The sequence below is a fragment of the Diospyros lotus genome, unplaced genomic scaffold (assembly GCF_014633365.1).
Source record: "Diospyros lotus cultivar Yz01 unplaced genomic scaffold, ASM1463336v1 superscaf1, whole genome shotgun sequence".
NCBI classification, from domain to species: Eukaryota; Viridiplantae; Streptophyta; class Magnoliopsida; order Ericales; family Ebenaceae; genus Diospyros; species Diospyros lotus.
In genome coordinates, this window is record NW_026267104.1 from 5,981,684 (window position 1) to 6,001,202 (window position 19,519).

General features: G+C 38.8%; 2 protein-coding genes across 6 annotated transcripts; both read right to left on the reverse strand.

Moving 5' to 3' along the window:
- Positions 1 to 588: 588 nt before the first annotated feature.
- Positions 589 to 15,382, reverse strand: LOC127793236 (mitochondrial intermembrane space import and assembly protein 40 homolog). 3 transcript variants are annotated; one of them, XM_052324067.1, is made up of 5 exons: positions 15,200 to 15,382; positions 13,436 to 13,528; positions 1,697 to 1,728; positions 1,476 to 1,601; positions 589 to 913 (listed from the first exon to the last, which is right to left on the reverse strand). In XM_052324067.1, exons 2-5 carry the CDS (start codon positions 13,494 to 13,496, stop codon positions 764 to 766), a joined length of 369 nt encoding a protein of 122 aa, XP_052180027.1. In that variant the 5' UTR covers positions 13,497 to 13,528; positions 15,200 to 15,382; the 3' UTR covers positions 589 to 763. The 3 variants fall into 3 exon arrangements, with proteins under 3 accessions (XP_052180027.1, XP_052180026.1, XP_052180025.1); XM_052324066.1 differs by having other exon boundaries at positions 589 to 949; positions 15,225 to 15,380; XM_052324065.1 differs by having other exon boundaries at positions 589 to 949; positions 15,200 to 15,364.
- On the reverse strand, positions 14,821 to 19,131 carry LOC127793233 (pentatricopeptide repeat-containing protein At1g11290, chloroplastic-like). 3 transcript variants are annotated; one of them, XM_052324047.1, is made up of 2 exons: positions 16,715 to 19,131; positions 14,821 to 14,833 (listed from the first exon to the last, which is right to left on the reverse strand). In XM_052324047.1, exon 1 carries the CDS (start codon positions 19,071 to 19,073, stop codon positions 16,890 to 16,892), a length of 2,184 nt encoding a protein of 727 aa, XP_052180007.1. In that variant the 5' UTR covers positions 19,074 to 19,131; the 3' UTR covers positions 14,821 to 14,833; positions 16,715 to 16,889. The 3 variants fall into 3 exon arrangements, with proteins under 3 accessions (XP_052180007.1, XP_052180006.1, XP_052180005.1); XM_052324046.1 differs by lacking the exon at positions 14,821 to 14,833 and adding an exon at positions 15,246 to 15,371; XM_052324045.1 differs by lacking the exon at positions 14,821 to 14,833 and adding an exon at positions 15,266 to 15,390.
- Between the last annotated feature and the right edge of the window lie 388 nt (positions 19,132 to 19,519).

Sequence of the window (19,519 nt, forward strand, 5' to 3'; positions counted from 1 at the left end):
TAAATTTGTTATAAAGTCAATATTTTGGTCAATTCATAATTTATCATATTATTTAGTATCACCTTCATACACTTTATGTGTTTAGATAAATATTAAAAGGGACACTATTTCTTGAGGATCATGTCACACAACACATGAAATAAGAAGTTGTAGCCCCTATAGGTACGATTCAATGGTGAAGCATGCAAAATTTTACAAGAAGTATCAAGAATCAAATTTTTGTGATAATATTTTATTCTGTGTGTGTAAAAGCTGTGGCCACATTTGAATTTACCCAACGAGTAAACTAAGGAAACAACTGCCTATCCTCAAAACTAATCAAGGGAAACTCGAAACTTGAATTATCAAAAAAAAAAAAAAAAGTTGCCAATGAGAAAAAAAAAATTGTGTTTTCCAAGTACTACCTTGCACAAAAATAATTGATATCTCAAACTAATTAAATATTGTCGCACTTCAGTAAAAGATTAAATTCTTGAATATATTTAAAAGAATTCATATGATGATTAAGAATTTAACCTCATTAACACAAAACTTAATTAATTTACAATATTAAATACTTCATACTTTAAGAGATTATGAGATCAAATCTCGATAATTAAATTTTATTTTTATTATCAATCCAATGGTTAACTTATTCTTGTCTTGATATCAATCAAGCTCAAAAATAAAGTGAAAATAAATATCAGTAATTAGGATGACTCAAATTTCCCCAAACTCAAGGGCACCCTATGAATTCCTAGGGTAAGAAAAGAAACAAACATTACTATAGCTTCTGCTTCGGACTTCGCGATGCCACAGACCATTCGGGAGGAATTATTTTGTATTCTTTAGTTGGCTCAACTTCCTTCTTGACTTCGTCTTCATCATCTAAGACGTCCTCTGAAAATGCATCAGGATTTACCTTGATGCACTTCTGCAACGCCACGAAAGGATTTACACAATCAGAGCCCTACAAGAGAGAGACAAAAATATAAACATTAGATTACTAACGCGTAACTTTGATAATCAACCATCACCCATTCGACACATCACTAGTACTAGTCGATAAAACACAAATTGTTGCTGAAGAAAATGCATCCTCGGTACATGATGCTTTTCGCTCTGTGAGGGTTAAGGGATGATCATTTTGTTATACACAGCTTACCTTTACTTTGCAAGGAGATTATGTTTATAATTCGAACTCGTGACTCTTAGTTATAAAGGAGCAACTTTATTGTTATTATCAAAGTTCACCCTTTAGTTGAAAGGAAATACAAAGAAGAAAAACTAAAAACTCACTCAAATATACTTATTCATTAAATTAAACGTAATGGGACTTGGAGACTTGAAACCATTAATGTGTCACTGAACCCTACTTTTTATGATGCACTAGTCAATTTTGTTACTTGTAAAACTAGGATACAGCATACAAAAGCAGCAGCTAGACAACAAGAGTAATAATCTATTTCCACTTGACTTTCTTTCACATTGTTTACCTTTTCTTCAGCGGTGCTCTTCAGAAAGCAGAGGAAAGCCTCCGAGAACTGGGCACCACATGAGCCATTCCTTAAGTTAGCGATACAAGGGCATTCTAGTGCCTTTTGCGCTTTGGCATCAAGAGACTGAAATGGAGGCAATTCAACTCACTAAAGAACATAATCTGACAAAAGGTTCGGTTTTAAAATTAAGAGTATCTATATTTGCAAAGTGGACAAACCTCATTTTCACTGTCGCCGTATGTTGTAGCTTCTGCAAAGCACAATATGGAGTTAGTGAAATATAGAAGTGTTTCCACATTTTATCTAGTATCTACACTGTCAAATAGCCTGGATGAACAAACTCACGAGAAAACTGTAATAGTCAAACAAGATAAAAAACATTAATGCAATCTAAATAGGGGACCGATAACAAAATCCAAGTCATAACTGTGTAAAAAGAGCTAGTAGACTCTTTGGATTAACATCATTATATGCTTAACATTCCTGTCTTCGGAGGTATTATGTTAGTTTTATTACTATATTAAGAGGTAAGTAACAGTATCTGCCTTCTTGTGAGATTAGTAATTGAAGCGGTTCACAGGCAGCTTGTCTTTGAGACACATTTGGAAAGTAGCTTATCATCTAGTTCTTGTATTGCTTAAGATACTTCATCACTTTATCAGACAGATGTTAGACACCGACACTTCACTTCCCGATATGCTTTGAACTCGCATCTACATTATTCTTCTTATTTCAATAACATCTTTAGAATCAGACATGCTCCAGATGCTTGGCAACAATCTTTTTCATGAGAGACAGATAAGGTGACAAAAAAATAAAGCATCAACAGAGGGCAAACCTGAAAAAAAAAAAAGGAACAAGCAACTACTTAGAAAGAGATGGAGGAATTGGCAGCAGTAGGGGTGTTTGCGGTGCGGTATGGCCGGTCTGAATCATTTTCAGCATGCCAAACCAGACCGCATTTGCGGTCTGGTTTGGTGCGGTTTACCGCGATTTAAAATGTTACTTAAAATCACTAAAAAAGATATTTAAAAATGGTAAATAAAGACACAAATATTGATAAATAAATAGGAGCAAAAAATAAAGACAAAATAGTGTAAAAAATAAATAGGATAGGGCTGCCAATTATTAGATTTTTATAAAAATAATTTTTTTATAATTTTTTTTTTATTTTCTTGGGCGGTTCGGTTTAAAACCAAACCGCCAACTGTCCAAACTGCAAACCGCGCGGTTTGGATAGAATCCAAACCATTTTCAACCGCAAAAAAAAAAAAAATCGATCGGTTCGGTTTGGTTCGGTTCGGTTTGGCCGGTTTTCGCGGTGCACCGATTTTTTTTAACACCCCTAGGCAACAGAATGGTGGGTCTATTTTCATTTGGCAACTATTTACATTGGGTTTGTTGTAATTTTATTAACAGATTGTCATGGAAATTGAGTGTAATTGATTGGCAGGAAATCCAGTAAGATTGTATCTAGCGGGAAATGTAGTTAGTCAGTTATAGCCTATTTTTAAACTCATGTATTGTTTGAATTTTGGCAGCCTATTGACGCCCTTTCTGAGCTTGGATCAGTATAAATAATCACTGATCCCACTCCTGATATCATTCTGGAATATAATCATCATAATTCTCCAGCCTATCTTTCCTCTCCTCTCCCTCTCTTTTCTCTCAATCTTTCCCCCATGTCTCTATTTCTTTCCTCTTACTCAATTCTCCCTGTTACGAAGGAGAATTCTCCATTGTCAGATCTAAGCTCTGACAATTCTGATATCAAAGCATGGTCTAGGGCGACGTTGGGTATGATGGCTGATGGCACCCGCATGAAACAGATGGAGATGCAATTGCAGCAGGCGACAGCTGCAGTGGCAGATATGCAAGTAAGGATGGGAGGTTTGGAATCAACGGTAGAATTGATGGTAGAAAGGAGAATAGACGGAGCAATGGAGAAGTGGCACGAAGAGAGCTGAGAACAGAACAATCAATTGAGAGATCAGATGCAACAGTTTATGCGTATGTTCACGAGCCACAATTAGGTAAGACTCTTGCCTGAATTTCCCCGCCAAAGAGAGATTAGATCCAATCTTACCAGGGCATGGCATTGCCCACCGGACGGAAGGACCCTCGGAATTCAAGGCTGATCTGGCAGTTGTAGTAGAGAATGTAGTAGAAAGGAGGCAGGGAGCTCAGACTATACATCATCAGCCTGGCTTTCCCATGCCGAAATTGGAAATTCCCCTATTCAATGGATTGAATCCGCAATGGTGGGTATGTAGTGTGAGCGAATGTTCAGTGTATACAACATACCTGAACAGCAGAGGGTTACTCTTGCTGCTGCTTATCTCAATGACACGGGAGACACGTGGTTCCAAGGATGGATAGGAGATAAGGAGAATTGTCGTTGGTCTGAATTTGTGGAGGATTTGTGTGAATGGTTTGGGGACCGAAATATGATGGATGTTCTAGAGGAGTTCAATAAACTAAAGCAGGAGGGAATGGTGCAATCATATCAACTGAGATTCAAAGAGCTCAAATCTCTCATGCTGATTCTAAATCCACAATTAACGGAGGGGTACTTTGTTTCTAGCTTTGTGAGTGGCTTGAGTGGAGAGCTGAGACCCACTGTGAAAATGTTGTACCCTAAGACTATTAAACAAGCAGCCGAATGTGCACAGTTGCAGGAGTTGCCGGTTGAGGCTTTGTTGAAGAAACAAAGGTGGCAGATGAGGGGAGTGAATTCGGGGGTCATTCAAGCTGGTAACAAGGGATTCAATAGAGAGAATAGAAGGAATACCTAGAGCACGAAGGGAATGAGTAACTCAACTGCCATTGTCCCTGCTCTGGTTAATAATGGAAGAATTATGAAATAGAGGCAGGCAGGCTTGTGTTTTAGATGTGGGGACAAATATACTCCAGGACATCAGTGCCGGAGACAACTCCTATTATTGGAAGGAGAGGAGGAGGTGGAGGCAGCAGAAGGAGTTATGGTGCCAGCAAAGATGGAAGGGGAAGAAAATGTGGAGATCCTACTCCATGACCTAAGGGGATTAACTAATAGCAAGGTCATTAAGGTAGAAGGGAAGACCCAGGATTGTCGATGTCAAGACCCATGCCAGCAAAGATTGAAGGAATTCGGATTGAATTCTGAGAAGAAATGAACGTAGGAAGAACAGATAGAATGGGGAAGGGAGAAACAGCAGATAGAATGAGAAAGAAGGAGAAATAGAGAACGAGAGAGATGGAGAGAGAATCGAGAAGAATGAGAGAGAATTCTGTTATTCAACCAAGCATAACACTTCCTTCTACAACAACCTACTTAATAGGCGCATACTCAATCTGTTGGATGGCTAACTACCATTCCCGCTAGTTACAACAGCCCCTCCAGTTAGTTTCCTACAGTTACAACCTCTATTTATAACACTTCTACCCTAACAAATTCCCCCCCCATGAAAGAATTCTTGTCTCCAAGAATTTAGAATTGATGTGCCCTCTTTGTTACCCAATCCCTGCGGGTTCTTATTCTTCATTTTCTTCTTCTATGCCGTCCATGCTAAGTAACTGTTTTTGACATCGGTGGCCGGATTTATAACATAATCCCAACTTCCGTCTCTGCTCCATGGTATTTGATTCGGCTGCATCCGGGTTGGGATAAACCTTAGAATTCACATGCACTGGATTTCCTTCCAATGGTTGATTAAGCAAAGGCTGAATGTCTGTTTCCATTGCGTACTTATTGCACAAATTGCTACCAACGTAAGCTCTTATAGCCTTGCCTTCTCAGCCGCCTATTTCACTGTTGTAGACCCCATCATCTTAACCATAGATCATAATTCCTCCTTCAATCCACTAATAAAACTTGACACGAAATAAGATTCGGTCAAGCTTGGTTGTGCCACCCATAGTAATGCTCGCAACTCTTCAAACTTCTTTTGGTAGTCCTCAACTGACCCATCTTGCCTCAATTTGTTGAATTCCTCGACCACGTCCGCCATGCTCTTCTAACCAAACCAGCCACACAATTCTTCTGAAAATTCCAGCCAAGACACTGCTCCACCCTCAGCTTGCTTCCAACCTTGATACCAGCGTTGGCAGTGTCATTGACATACGATGCTGCCATAGTCACCTTCTGTTCTTCACTAATCCGGTACAACTCGAAAAACCTCTCACAACAGCGGACCCACACCCCCTCAAAGATTGGAATTTCCAATGGTGTGGGGGTATGGCCAACACCCGAAGACGCAGGACCCCTTCCCTACGTTTCTCGCTCCCATGCAGACCTATTCTCCCCAGCCCTCAGCCCATCCGGTCTGGGCAGGATACCGTCCCGGTCCAAGATCAGTTCCGGCCCTGTTCTTGGAGGGAAATCCGCCGGTAAACGGAATTGCGGCAAGGCAGACAGCATGTTAAAACATTCTGTCAATCTTCTATCCATAATAGTCCGCCCGTTCTCAGCCCTTCTCTAGCTCACATATGCTATCCCTTAGGGCCGCCATATCCTCCCGGCTTTGGTCCTTCATGGCCGCCATACCGGACTCCATAGCCTCTATCCGAGACTCAAGTTGCTTCAAACGCGTACCTTCTGCCATGGTTTGGGGTCGTTCGCCACCCAATTCCGATCGCCAATCCTTGCTGAAATTTTCCGCCGTCAGCCGCGGTCCACCACCGCCTTCAATTGCGCGACCCAATTCTGATAGGCAATTCTTGCTCAAATTTCCGCCGTCGGCCACCGCCTTCAATTGCGCAACCCACTTCCAATAGACAATCAGCTACCGCCCTCAATTGCACGACCAATTCCAATCGACAATCAGCCACTGCCTTCAATTTCCGACCCAAGATTGCTGGAATTCAATTCCCTGCACTGCTTTGCCTTCAAGATTCGACCCCCAAATTCCAGCGTCGTGAACCCCACTTTAGTTACGTCCACCTGGGTCAATTGATTGGAACGGAATTTTTCACAGGCGTGAATGGAACTACCTTCCAGTCCGTCGTCCCGCCTAACGGACTCCCTTTGCCGACTGCCAAGATTGCTAGCTCTGATACCGTTTGTCATGCCCTCAAATTGTGGGCTGGACAATTGAAGGAATTCGCATTGAATTCCAAGAAGAAATGAATGTAGGAAGAACAGATAGAATGAGGAAGGGAGAAACAGCAGATAGAATGAGAAAGAAGGAGAAACAGAGAACGAGAGAGATGGAGAGAGAATCGAGAAGAATGAGAGAGAATTCTGTTATTCAACCAAGCATAACACTTCCTTCTACAACAACCTACTTAATAGGCGCATACTCAATCTGTTGGATGGCTAACTGCCATTCCCGCTAGTTACAACAGCCCCTCCAGTTAGTTTCCTACGGTTACAACCTCTATTTATTACACTTCTACCCCCGGGTCATAACAACCAACTTATGGTTTTAATCGACAGTGGAAGCACCCATAACTTCCTATATGAGGGCACTGCCAAGAAATTGAGACGTGAGCTCACGAGAACCCAACCGTTATCGACTACAGTGGCTAACAATAACAAGGTGATCTACAAATTGGCATGTGTGGGATTTTGCTGGGAAATGCATGGGGAAGCCTTTGAGGTTGATTTAAGGTTGCTCAAACTTGGGGGATGTGATATTGTTCTAGGGGTGGATTGGATGAAAGGAGTGAGGCCCTATTAGCTTTGACTTTAACAGGATGGAGGTGACCTTTGAAAGAGAGGGGAGGAGAATGACTCTTACTGCCAGTAGTACGGAGACGGGGGTATGTAAAATGATCTTGGGAAAAAGGCTACAAAAGATATTCAAGAACAAGTGGGCACAAGTGGCCCAACTCTTCTCCATTCATGCAGTGGAACATGAGGAGGAAGGATAGGAGCAGAAGGGAGGATTGAGGCTGACTGCTGACAGCCGTTCCCAACCTCAATGGAAGGCACACTAACTCGATTCTCTAGATAAACTATTGGTTAAATACGGGGACCCTGTTTGTGGAACCCAATTCCCTTCCTCCTACTAGATCCTTGACCACTCCATCACACTTAAACCTAACCCTGAACCAATAAACATAAGGGCTTACCGTTATCCACCCAAACAAAAAGCAAAAATTGAAAATATGATTAAGGACATGCTTCAAAAGTCCATCATCAGACCTAGCCAAGGCCCTTATGCCTCCCTTATACTTCTTGTAAAGAAAAAATATGATAGATGGCATTTTTATATTGACTACCGATAGCTGAATACCCTTATTGTTAAGAACAAATTCCCTATACCCATCATCAAAGACCTACTTGATAAATTGAAACATGCTATTGTATTTACCAAATTGAACCTACGTTCAGGGTATCACCAAATTTGTATGAACCCTGATGATATTCCTAAAATAGCCTTCACCACACACTATGGGCAGTATGAGTTCCTAGTAATGCCTTTTGGGCTTACCAATGCCCTAGCAACATTTTAGGCCCTCACGAACCAAATCTTTGAGCCATACCTCAGGACATTCATCTTAGTTTTCTTTGATGATATCTTGAGATACAACCATTCATTCAAATAGCACCTAGAACACCTATGAACCACATTAAGGGTCCTTAGATTCAACCAATTGTTTATCAAGAAATCCAAGTGTGCCTTTGCACAACATCAGGTGGAATACTTGGGACACGTAATATCTAGTGTAGTGCAGGGGTGAGCATTGACCCAAAGAAGGTGGCTGCTATGAAGGCATTGACCCAAAGAAGGTGGCTGCTATGAAGGCATGGCCACAACCAACGAATGCGAAAGCTTTAAGGGGTTTTTTGGGACTTACCAAATACTATCGAAGATTTGTGTGGGACTATGGGGCCATTAGTAAACCCCTTATAGATCTTCTAAAGAATGATGGATTTCAATGGAGTGATAAGGCAGAAGAAGTCTTTGAGAAGCTTAAAAAAGTGATAAGTTAAATACCTACCCTTGGTCTACCGAATTTTTCTAAGCCATTTGTGCTGGAAATAGATGCAAGTAGCTCTGGAGTAGGAGTAGTCCTTACACAGGAGAGGAGAGCCCTAGCATTTATTAGCCAAGTCCCTGGCACCCTAGACACTGAGGCTTGAGTGTATATGACAAAGAGTTATTGGTAGTGCTCATCACAGTGGATAGGTGGAGGCATTACTTGGAAGGGGTCAATTCATCATAAAGATTGACTATGAGAGCTTAAAGTTTTTGTTGCAACAAAGGTTACATACCCACCTACAGAAGAAAGAGATGACAAGGCTTATGGGGCTAGACTATGTGATACAATATCGGAAGGGGAAAGAAACAAGGTTATTGATGCCTTATCTTGATGTGTAGAAGGAGCCCTGACCTCAATTACTTTAGTAGTACCTAAATGGTACTGAGAGTCTAGGACATCATTACTAGGAGGGGGAATGGTCGAAAGAATTATTGGAACAACTCATCCTGGACTCTAGTAGTAGGGTAGGATATACCCTAAGAAATGGGATAATTCGATACCAAGGAAGACTAGTGATTGGAAATGATGATCAACTAAAGGATAAGATCCTCCCGACCTTGCATGATTGCCCCTTAGGAGGCCACTCAAGCATACAAAATACCTACCACTGAGTTAAACAACTCTTTTATTGGCCAAGGCTTAAGGCAGGGGTGGTGGAGCATGTTATGAAGTGTGATGCATGCAGGAGGTGTAAACACGAGATAGTGGCTCCCCTTAGGTTGTTGCAACCTTTGGCCACCCCAGGGCAAGCATGGAACAGTGTGTCGATGGATTTTATTAAGGGGTTGCCAAGGTCAGAGGGGAAGGATTGTGTATTTGTGGTAGTGGACAGACAATAAAGTTTGCCCACTTCATCGGGTTATCACATCCCTTTCCAGCACAAGAAGTGCCCCGAATTTTCTTAGACCAAGGAGTTAAGCTACATGGGATACCCCAATCCATTGTGTCTGATAGGAACAAGGTGTTCACCAACCTATTCTGGAAGGAGTTATTAAGATGTTTAGGGACCAAGTTGCACATGTCATCTACATACCACCCAGAGACAGACGACCAAACTAAGAGAGTTAACTAGTGCCTTGAGACCTACTTGAGATGCCTCTGTTTCCTACAACCCAAAGGGTGGCACCAGTGGTTATCCTTAGCTCAGTGGTGGTACAACTCTTGCCACCATAGTTCCATCAAAATAACCCCCTTTGAAACCTTATACGGGTATAAACCACCCCTACTACCATCTATCCTAGAGCCTACTACAGTAGTTGTGGTGGATTCCTACCTACAACAAAGGTTGAACATACTTAAGTTGCTACAGAAGGAGTTGGCTAATGCAAAAAATAGGGCCAAACAATTTGTGGATCGGAGAAGAAGTGACCGAGAATCTGTAGTGAGAGATAGAGTTTACCTGAAACTAAGGCATGCCCATTTAAAGGCCCTGGCACGAGGCAAAGTCACTAAGTTTAGCCCCAAGTACTATGATCCCTATCTTGTCATGGCAAGAGTAGGGACGATTGCCTATAGACTCTAGCTACCTGAAAACTCTCAAATACATCCAGTGTTTCATGTGTCCCTTTTAAAAAAGTCAGCAGGAACCAACATAGTCAGTACAACTTTGCCTACCCTACTCTCGGAAGTCCAAGAGGAACTAGAACCTTCAACCATCCTAGATAAGAGGGTTATCTACTGACGTGGAGCCCCATTTACACAAGTCTTGGTGCATTGGTCCAACTTGCATCTAGAGAACAACACCTGAGAATACCTCTTTTCCCAATTTCCAAAGGCGACTGGGTTCCTCTAGATTTCTTAAGGCTAAGAAATATCCTAAGGGGGTGGGAATTATCATGGAAATAGAGTGTAATTGATTGGCAGGAAATTCAGTAAGATTCTATCTAGTAACAAATGTAGTTAGGTAGTTATAGCCTATTTTTAAACTCATGTATTGTTTGAATTTTGGCAGCCTACTGGCACTCTTTCTGAGCTTGGATCAATATAAATAATCACTGATCCCATTCTTGATGATCATTTTGGAATATAATCATCATAATTCTCCTGCCTATCTTTCTTATCCTCTCTTTCTCTCTTTTCTTTCAATCTCTATCCCATTTCCCTATTTCTTTCCTCTTACTCAATTCTCCCTGTTGCAAAGGAGAATTCCCCATTGTCAGATCTAAGCTCTGACACAAAGTAAGGGTAATGGTTGGATGGAATTTCATGGACTCAATTGGCTTTCTATAATAATACTAATTGTTATAATAGAGTTGGATATTGTCATTTATGATTTTATGAGTTTGCATTTATCTCTGTATAGGCACATCATATTGAAAAGATTAGTGTATAAGTATTTTATAAGCATTTTGAATAAATGTGCGCCTCATGTGCCTGAGGCTTTATCTTCACTTTGCGCCTCAAGCCTAGGGCCCAAGCACTAATTTTTAGTGCGCCTTGCACCTTTGACAACTATGTTCCCATGGGTATGGTCCATTCCATTCCCATGTTGCAACCAAACACACTTCTTTTGGATTCCTTCCCCATTCCCATACCCTCTTGCCCCATTCCATCAAACCAAATGTAGGGATCCAAAGAAAAGGGAATGTGCTCCCTGGCCCACAAAAATAGAAAATGGGAATAATTTCCTCAGTCTATTTACTATCCTTTTCAACTCCTTCAACGCTCCAATTACATTCATGCGAAATGAACCCCATGATAGTAAAAGGAGTGGTTAACCAAGTGCATCTCAGCTCCTCAGACTGAACTATGAGCTCCAAGGACCTCCTCATAGGGATATTTTGATTTTGACTTTAAAATTAAGATTTAGATTAGGTTTTATCCTGTTTTATCTTGTTCTATTTTAATTTATCATAGTTGTTTAAATGACAGAATTTTATTTAATTTAGGGATTAGACGGAATTATATTTGATTTTGGAGATTATAATCATGTTTTCATTAGTTATTTTTTAGATAGGTTTATATTGTTGTTGTTGTTGCCTATAAATAAGGCACGTAATGTAATCTTCTATTCAACTTTGGGTGATTGAATAATATGATTTCCCTTTCTTGAGTTTCCCTCTCTCTCTCTCTCTACTTTTCTCTTCTTCTTGCTTCTTCTCTTCTCCAGCTTCTTCTTCTTCTTAATCAATTCTTTGTCTTCAACTTTATGTGATTCATTGCTGTCCCACATCACCTCCAGAACTATACTAGGCATAATTCAATGGGCCTGAAAAATAGACAAAAACAAACTCCAAATATTTATTGTACAATGCAAAAAAAAAAGTTGATCAACATATTCTCATTCTCTTTCCACAAAAACACAAATAACTGCCACTTGTCCCCTCCTCTTCAGCCTATCAGAAGTGAGAATAGAACCGAAGGGGCTAGCCACATAGAAAAGGCAACTCTGGGAGGAAATTTTGAATATCAAAAGACTTTTAAGGAAAATCTGCTCTCCCTTTGTCACAATGGGGATTGCCCATAGAACACAGAGAAAGACCCACCTACTGACAAATGCCAAGCTCACCTATATCCCCCTGATGGGAGATGATCATCTCATATGCTAAAAAAGGCTGACAGTTAATCGACTTCCAAAATCTTAAAGATTGCACCTTCAGAAAGAGAACAACAATTACTGATGAAAATAAACTTATCTCTAGCAATACTTAAAAGGCCTTTTTATTGTTTATTATTGTTGTTGAGATACAACAATAAATTTATTTGACTAGAAACGTCGTCACCTAGCCACTTGAGTCTGCAACGAAAGAAACAATCAGAGGGCACAGGAGAACCCCCGCACAAACACTTCGATGCTCAAGTCAGACACTGAGAATGCTGAAAACTATAGAGCAAAGTTTCCACCAATATCAAAGACGTATCTCTTTTTGGAATGAGTGTCTGCCTATTTATAGAGGGATATAAGATAATCCTAAGTAGGCTAGAACTAGGATTCTTATAGATAACATCCATCTCTTATAGATGATATTTATCTTCCCGGATGAATTTTCGAATATCGGAGTTATCTTGTTTTGCGTGTTGCGTTGGAACCCCCCGTATTCAGGGAAATGTTTTGGCGATGGTGCTGCCTCGGGGGGACGAGGAAGCCCACTGCAGAGCTGAACTCCAGGGCTGGGGCCGACTACGAAGGATGGGCTGCTTGGCCTTCTGAGGTCGTGGGGGTCTCCCACGGGCCTCCTCGGCCGCAGGGGCCTTTTGCGGTCGTATGGCCGTGGGGCCTCCTTGCAGCCGTGTGGGCCACAGGAGTGCCCAGGTGGCCGCAGGGGTGCCCCCACGGCTGTCTTTTCGGATTATGTGTCCTTGCGGCCACTTTGGTTGGGCTGCAGGCTCTTGCGTCTTTCTGTCGCTGGGTTGGCCCAATTGATCTGGGTCAACCCATTTATTATTAATTTCTATTTTGCCTTTTCTGTGCCATGGTATATCATTTATAAAACTGGAATACGCTAATTTCCTGAAAATTGTTTATGCAATCAGTTCACCAAATGCATTATGCTGATCTTTTAAGTTTCAGAACCAGACAACAGTTTTTGAAACCATAAGCTTCAACTTCTTTTTCCTGAAGTGAACAACTTCTTCTATTGTATACTTTTTCAGCTGCCATCCTGTTGATCAATTGTCAGCGGCGGTTCAGTTACTTGTACTATCTATAATAAACCATTATGTCAAAATAAAGAAATATGGAATGGAATCTAGCTGATGGGAGATACCTATCACAAACTCCAACTGACTGCACCCCCTAAAAGAACAGAAATAAAAATAATAATAATAAAAGAAGAAATGTGTATTTTATCTTCAGCCTTCTTTTTCAATTATAGTGTTGGGCCTTGGGATTTATCCAAGAACTATACATGTATAGGTACAAATAGGTTTTCCATATGTACATGTAAAGTGAAAAAGAGGATAGGTACTAAAACAAAGGCATGTATAAAACAAAAGTACACACACATATAGAGAGAGAGAGAGGGAGAGGAAGAAGAAGAGGAAGAGACCTGCAATTAAAGATTCCAAGGAGGGTGGTTCTGATTGTGATGAATTGTCAACTCGTGCCATGGCCTCGTTAGCTTTGTCAAAATCAACTTATCCTGTTTCATGTATATTTGTAGTTATGCATATATGCATATAGCAATTTCAAGTTTTAGGGAACTTAATCTTGCAAGCTTCAAAGAATGATTTTGACAATTTAGTAAGACATTTGTTTTGTACTGACTGCGACAAGGCATGGAAAGAAAATAGTCAAACTCTCTTTCTCTCTCTCAAACTCCTAAATACTCTTATGAAATTATGAAAGAGGATACTCAGACCATCCCGAATGAACTATTTCTTGCTAAGCTTAAGTAGCTTTTACAAACAGTTCAAGAGCAGAATAAATTTACTAAACTAAGTTCAGCCTGAGCTTAAAAACTTAAAGAAATTCCAAAACATGATCAAGTTTTGCCTTTTTGCATGTTGAGCCAAACTTAAATGAAATTTTTAAGTAATTTTGCGGTAAAAAATTGATAACTTTCTATGTGGATTTTTTCCATATACATAATACCATTTTCTTCTAGATGATTATTGGCAGGGATGTCCTATGGCATATCATATAGTTTGTCTTTATGTGTGTTTTACTATTAGAGCTCCCTTGATTCTTATTTAGTTAGAACACTTATCCATAAATATATTGCACTATGGCATGAGTAAAGTACTGACCCATTTCCAAGGATACATTAGATGAGTCTTACTTTATTGCATAGCAATTGTTTTTTCAAATATAGTACCACACATGCATCACCATGTACTTTCAGTGGTGAAAGGAAGGGGGCTCAAATTTTTGGAATTATCCTTGAATCCCTAAAATTTTGAAGATAATTTATCTCTTATATGGAAAACATGATTATGCTAAAATGTCGGGACCCTTAAAATCTTTTGAAAATTAACTAATGAGAGTCCATGATGCCATCAACAGATTTCGTTTCATAATTTTTAAACAATAATTCAACATTTTTCCCAAAATTCATCCATATTTCACTGTCTTGGTTAAGTTTAAAATGTTAATTCAGAAAAGTTAGCAAAAACATATAATTTTCGTTATTTGATAAATCAGTCTAAGATTTTTATTCATATATTTTGAACTTATTCTCTAAAATTTAAACTACTTTTGAATTTTGGTTTAACTTTTAAGACCCGTAACATTAAAGAAGAAAATTTACAGGAAAAAAAAACATTAAAGAAGAAAACGATAATTTGATGTAATGTATTTCAAAAACATGATTTTCTATCCTGCCAAATATTTTCAATTATTAAATTATTAATACATTAAATAAATTTTATGAAGTAGCATCAATTTAGGCTGGGGAGTCCTACACCTGATAAGCCTCATTACCTTAATAAAATTCTGGTTACGGCCCCTGCATAGAAGTGCAGGAAATAAAAATAATATTTGATCAGAAAGGTTGGTTAGTATTTGTAGCTCTACACAAATTCCAGATGCGAACAGCATGATACAATGAAGAAACCAATTCAAAAAATTAGGCATTTATTCTTCTATCAGAAGGTCTTTGCCCTCTCGCCTATTCTCCATATATTCTTTTATTTTGATTTTATATTGCAGAAGAAAGGTGAAAGGAAGAAACAGGAAGAAAAAACAGGTTTAAACGCACAAAAAACAGACAGCACCAACAGAATTGATAACAGAGTGAAGTACATAAGAAAGATGTAAATCAGACACACGACTGGGAAAAAAAAAAAATAGCATGCAGGAATATAATGCGAACCCTAGGTAGAAAGAGAGAGGGTTACTGCAGCTGGCACCGAATCCGAGAGGCGACAACGGTGTTCCGGTCACGGCGGAGCGGCCCTTGTTCTTCGAATTCACCGTCTAACGGCGGCGCAACGGTGAGTCGGTTCCTGCTGTCCACTTGAGTCCCGCGATGAATGATTTATTGACTGATCTCACAAGCGGCATCTCCCAAACACACGAAAAGTATTTTTAAATTTACATATAAAATTTATTTAGCATAGTATAGATTATTAAATTAATCAATAAATCAAACAATTCATTAGTTGAAAATATTTTTAACTTTTTATATATATAATAAAATAGGGTAAATTAACATTGATAATTTTTGAACTTTTCATTCTGTAATAAATTAGTTATTAAATTTTAATTTTTGTTATTTTAACTACTAAATTTTAACACTTTTAATTTTTCGCTAAATTCTATTAAAAAATTAATGTGATATATATTAATACAATATCTAAAATCATTAGATTGTGAGATTTTGATTAATTTTAACATTAAGTGATTTTATGATTTATATTAATGTATATCACATCAATTTTTATAAATAGAAATTGATAAAAATTAAAAATAAATTGAATTTTAATAAAAATTTAATTTTAATAATTATAGTGATAAAAATTAAAGTATAATGATTAATTTATTACAAAATGTAAAATTTAAAAACCAATAACATAATTTATCTTAATAAAATAGGATAAAGTACACAAGTCAGGTGGCAAAGCATAATTTAGGAGCTTTCTTTTACTTTGAGAAATTATATAAATCTCATTTATTATTAAAAAAATAAATAACCAATTTAACCTTACATTTTTTTCGTTATTCTCTCTATTGTTTGAATTTCAATCGCTAGTTTGCAAGAACCCAACAAAAACTAACCCAATCAACACTAGGGTTCACACAAAGTGAGAGAAAAAGACTTTCGCTCTCTCAAAAAGGAGAGAGATATGGGGAGAGGGTATTTTATATATTTTTTAAAATTTAATTACAATTATCTAACAAAAAGGTTTAAATTATTCCAAATTTCTAATATTAAAAGATGCCACTGTAAGGAGAACTCTTTACCTAAGGGTGGCAGTAATTTACCCTAAAAGCACAATTACATTCATTCACAGTGTGAGGATTGGTAAGACCTTTTCTTCAATGATTTTTTGTCATTAATTTGCTAGAACCCAGAAATTCCTAGAAAAATTTTTGGGGGAGAGAACATCTTTTAATTAAAAAGGAAGAGAACCAAGATAAAACATGGTTCCTTCTTTTTAATATATTTTCAGAATCCCATATGGCAGAAGCCTCAAGGATAGTAAAAGCAACAAGGCGGCTTTCCTCTCCTCTTCCACTTCCAAATTGTCCTAATTAATAATGTATTCTAATCCGAATGTATTGACCCCAAGTTCTTATCAATTACAAGAAAAAACAAAACATTTGAACTGTGAAGGCAACCATTCTCTTGTATAATAACAAAAGACCTCCAGAAATGTATATGTACCTTGATAGAAGTGTCTTGCTTTCAATTTATCCGCACGACAACAGAAGAATGACTTCAGAAAAGGCTACAAGATGGAGCATAATAGCAGCCAGAGAAGCCACCTTCACCATGGGCAGCTGCAAAACTGAAGTGCAAAATAAGCTCACTTGTATTGCAGGGAGGACTATTGAACAAATTAAAGTTGAAAATATCTCCAGCTACAAATCGGCTTATATGAAGGATAATTTGAACCCTTCTCTTCATATTCCTTAATTTCGAACTCTAGATTTTCTAAGATCGCATATATATAATTGGCTTTTGGATGAGATCGATCAGCGACATGAAACTCATGAACTTGCCCATTTATTTCTAGCCAGCTACATCCAGGAATTTTCTTCAAACCTCTATCCCTAAGAAAGATTCTCATCTTAGCCACTTCATCCCACTTTCCTGATGCAGCATATATGTTGGAAAGCAGAACATAGTTTCCTGCATTTTTCGGTTCCATGGTTATAAGCTTCTCGGCTGCCAGTTCTGCAAGCCTGGTCTCTGAGTGCATTTTACAAGCACTCAGCAATGGCCCCCAGACTCTGGCATCTGGTTTGAATGGCATTTTGTTGATAAGCTCTGAGGCTTCGTTTACATGTCCAGCACGCCCCAGAAGGTCTACCATACATGCGTAGTGCTCTTGACTAGGTTCACAGTGATAGGTTTCTTTCATCTCCTCGAAAAATTGTCTCCCTTCTTCCAGAAAACCCAAATTAACACAAACTGTCAATAAAGCTAGGAAGGTGACGTGATCAGGCTTAATCATAGACTGCTTCATTTGGTTGTACAGCTCAAGGCAATTGAACCAATCTCCATGCTTAGAATATGCACCGATCATAGAGTTCCATGTGATTGTATCTTTGCTATCAACTTCTGTTTCATCAAAAAGTTTTCTTGCCATTTCTATGCATCCACATTTGGCATAGCTGACTAAAAACGCTGTATTTACTGACAGCAATGAGTTTAAAGCACATTTGATGGAGTATCCATGAAGGTCTTTCACTTGTTTGAGTGCCCCAATATTCACACAAGCCGGCAATATATTGATAACTGTAACATTATCAATTCTAAACCCCGCCAATTTCATCTCTGCGAACAAGGACAAAGCATTATAAAATTGTTCGTGCTTTACGTATCCTTTGATCATTGCGCTCCATGAAACCAAAGTCTTGTTTGTCAATGAATAAAAAATTTTCTGTGCATGTTCTAAGCCATTGCAGGCAAAATACATGTCAATTAGAGAATTATGGACGGATACCTGATAATCTGAACCATTTCTAATAGCATGAGCATGGATTTGTTTCCCCCATTCAAGGGATTTCAACTCTGCAACAGAAGAAATAGCTGGAATTGCAGTGAATAAATCAGTTCTGACCCCTGATCTGACCATCCTCATTAACAAGTCCAATGAATCCTTGGGGTAACCGTTGCGAGAATATGCAGAAATCATAAGGTTCCACACAACAGAGTCTCTCTCAGGCATTCTATCAAACAGTAACCTAGCATCTTCTACACTACGCAATTTGGAATACACGGTCAACAATGCTGTACTCACAGCCATATCTTCACATAAACTGCTCACAACTATCAAAGAGTGAATGCATCTGCCTACTTTCAACAAGCCCAAATCAACAGTTGCCCTCAACAAATTAATTACAGTAACTGGTTCCAGTTCCATCCTCTCCATTCTCATTCTGTTGAATATATGAAAACTTTTCTCTAGATCGCCATCTAAACAAGCCTCGAAAATCAGTGAACTCCAATAAACTGAACCTTTAGCAGTCATTTTCTCGAACAACTGTCGGTCATTCCCATCATCAAAAGCACAACGCACCGTTTCGGATAAATCAAAACCCAACTTCAACGCATGCCCGTGAATCTTTTTTCCAGTTTCATCATCTAAGAGTTGAGAGGATGACCTCAACAGAAGAGGGTACGCAACCTCATCTGGGTACATCGATTTCAAGGCCATTTCTTGGTAAACCGAAAGGGCCTGCTTATGTTCTCCAAACTTGCAAAGACACCCAAGAAATGTGCTGTACAAGGTTGTGGTTGGGTCGGAAATAGAGTAGAAAACTTGTTTAGAGATGCCGAGGTGGCCAAGATTGGAATAGGCGTCGATGAGTTTGGAAGCGAGGGCTGTGTTTTGATGGAGGCCATGGAGGATGAAGCGGGCATGGATTTGCTGGAGATGTCGTGGGATTTTGCAGAGGGCTAAGAGGGAAGAGAGGGAGCTCGGTGGCCGAGTTAGGGAGGATTGAGAGGCGGTGAAGAGTTTGAGTTTTGGAGGGAAGGGGTTGATCAGATGCGTTGGCCATTGAGGGCGAAGCATTGTAAACTGAATCTCAACGCGCGGAGCATTTTCATGATTTTGGGTCGGTTCGGTTCGACAAAGCAGAAAATATTAGGTATATTAGTATAACAATGCCATCTGGTCGTCGGGTATTATAATATAATAATGATATATTATCGTTTCATGACGTTGGCTCGTTTGTCGTAGCTTAATTAAAAAAATTTATAGCTCCTAATTTTTTAGATTATAATTTTTAAAATTTAGAATAAGTTGTGAATTTATTTATTACAACTTCTCAAAAGTTATAGTTAAACAGTTATGGTATTTGATACCATAAATTATAAAATAACTTATTTTTATATAATTATCCATAATACCTTTAATAGTTATAAAATGATAATTTAAAAATTAATTAGTGTATATGTATAAATTTCAAGTGTTATAAACAAATTAATTAGTGTATAGAGAGAAAGGGAGATGACGAA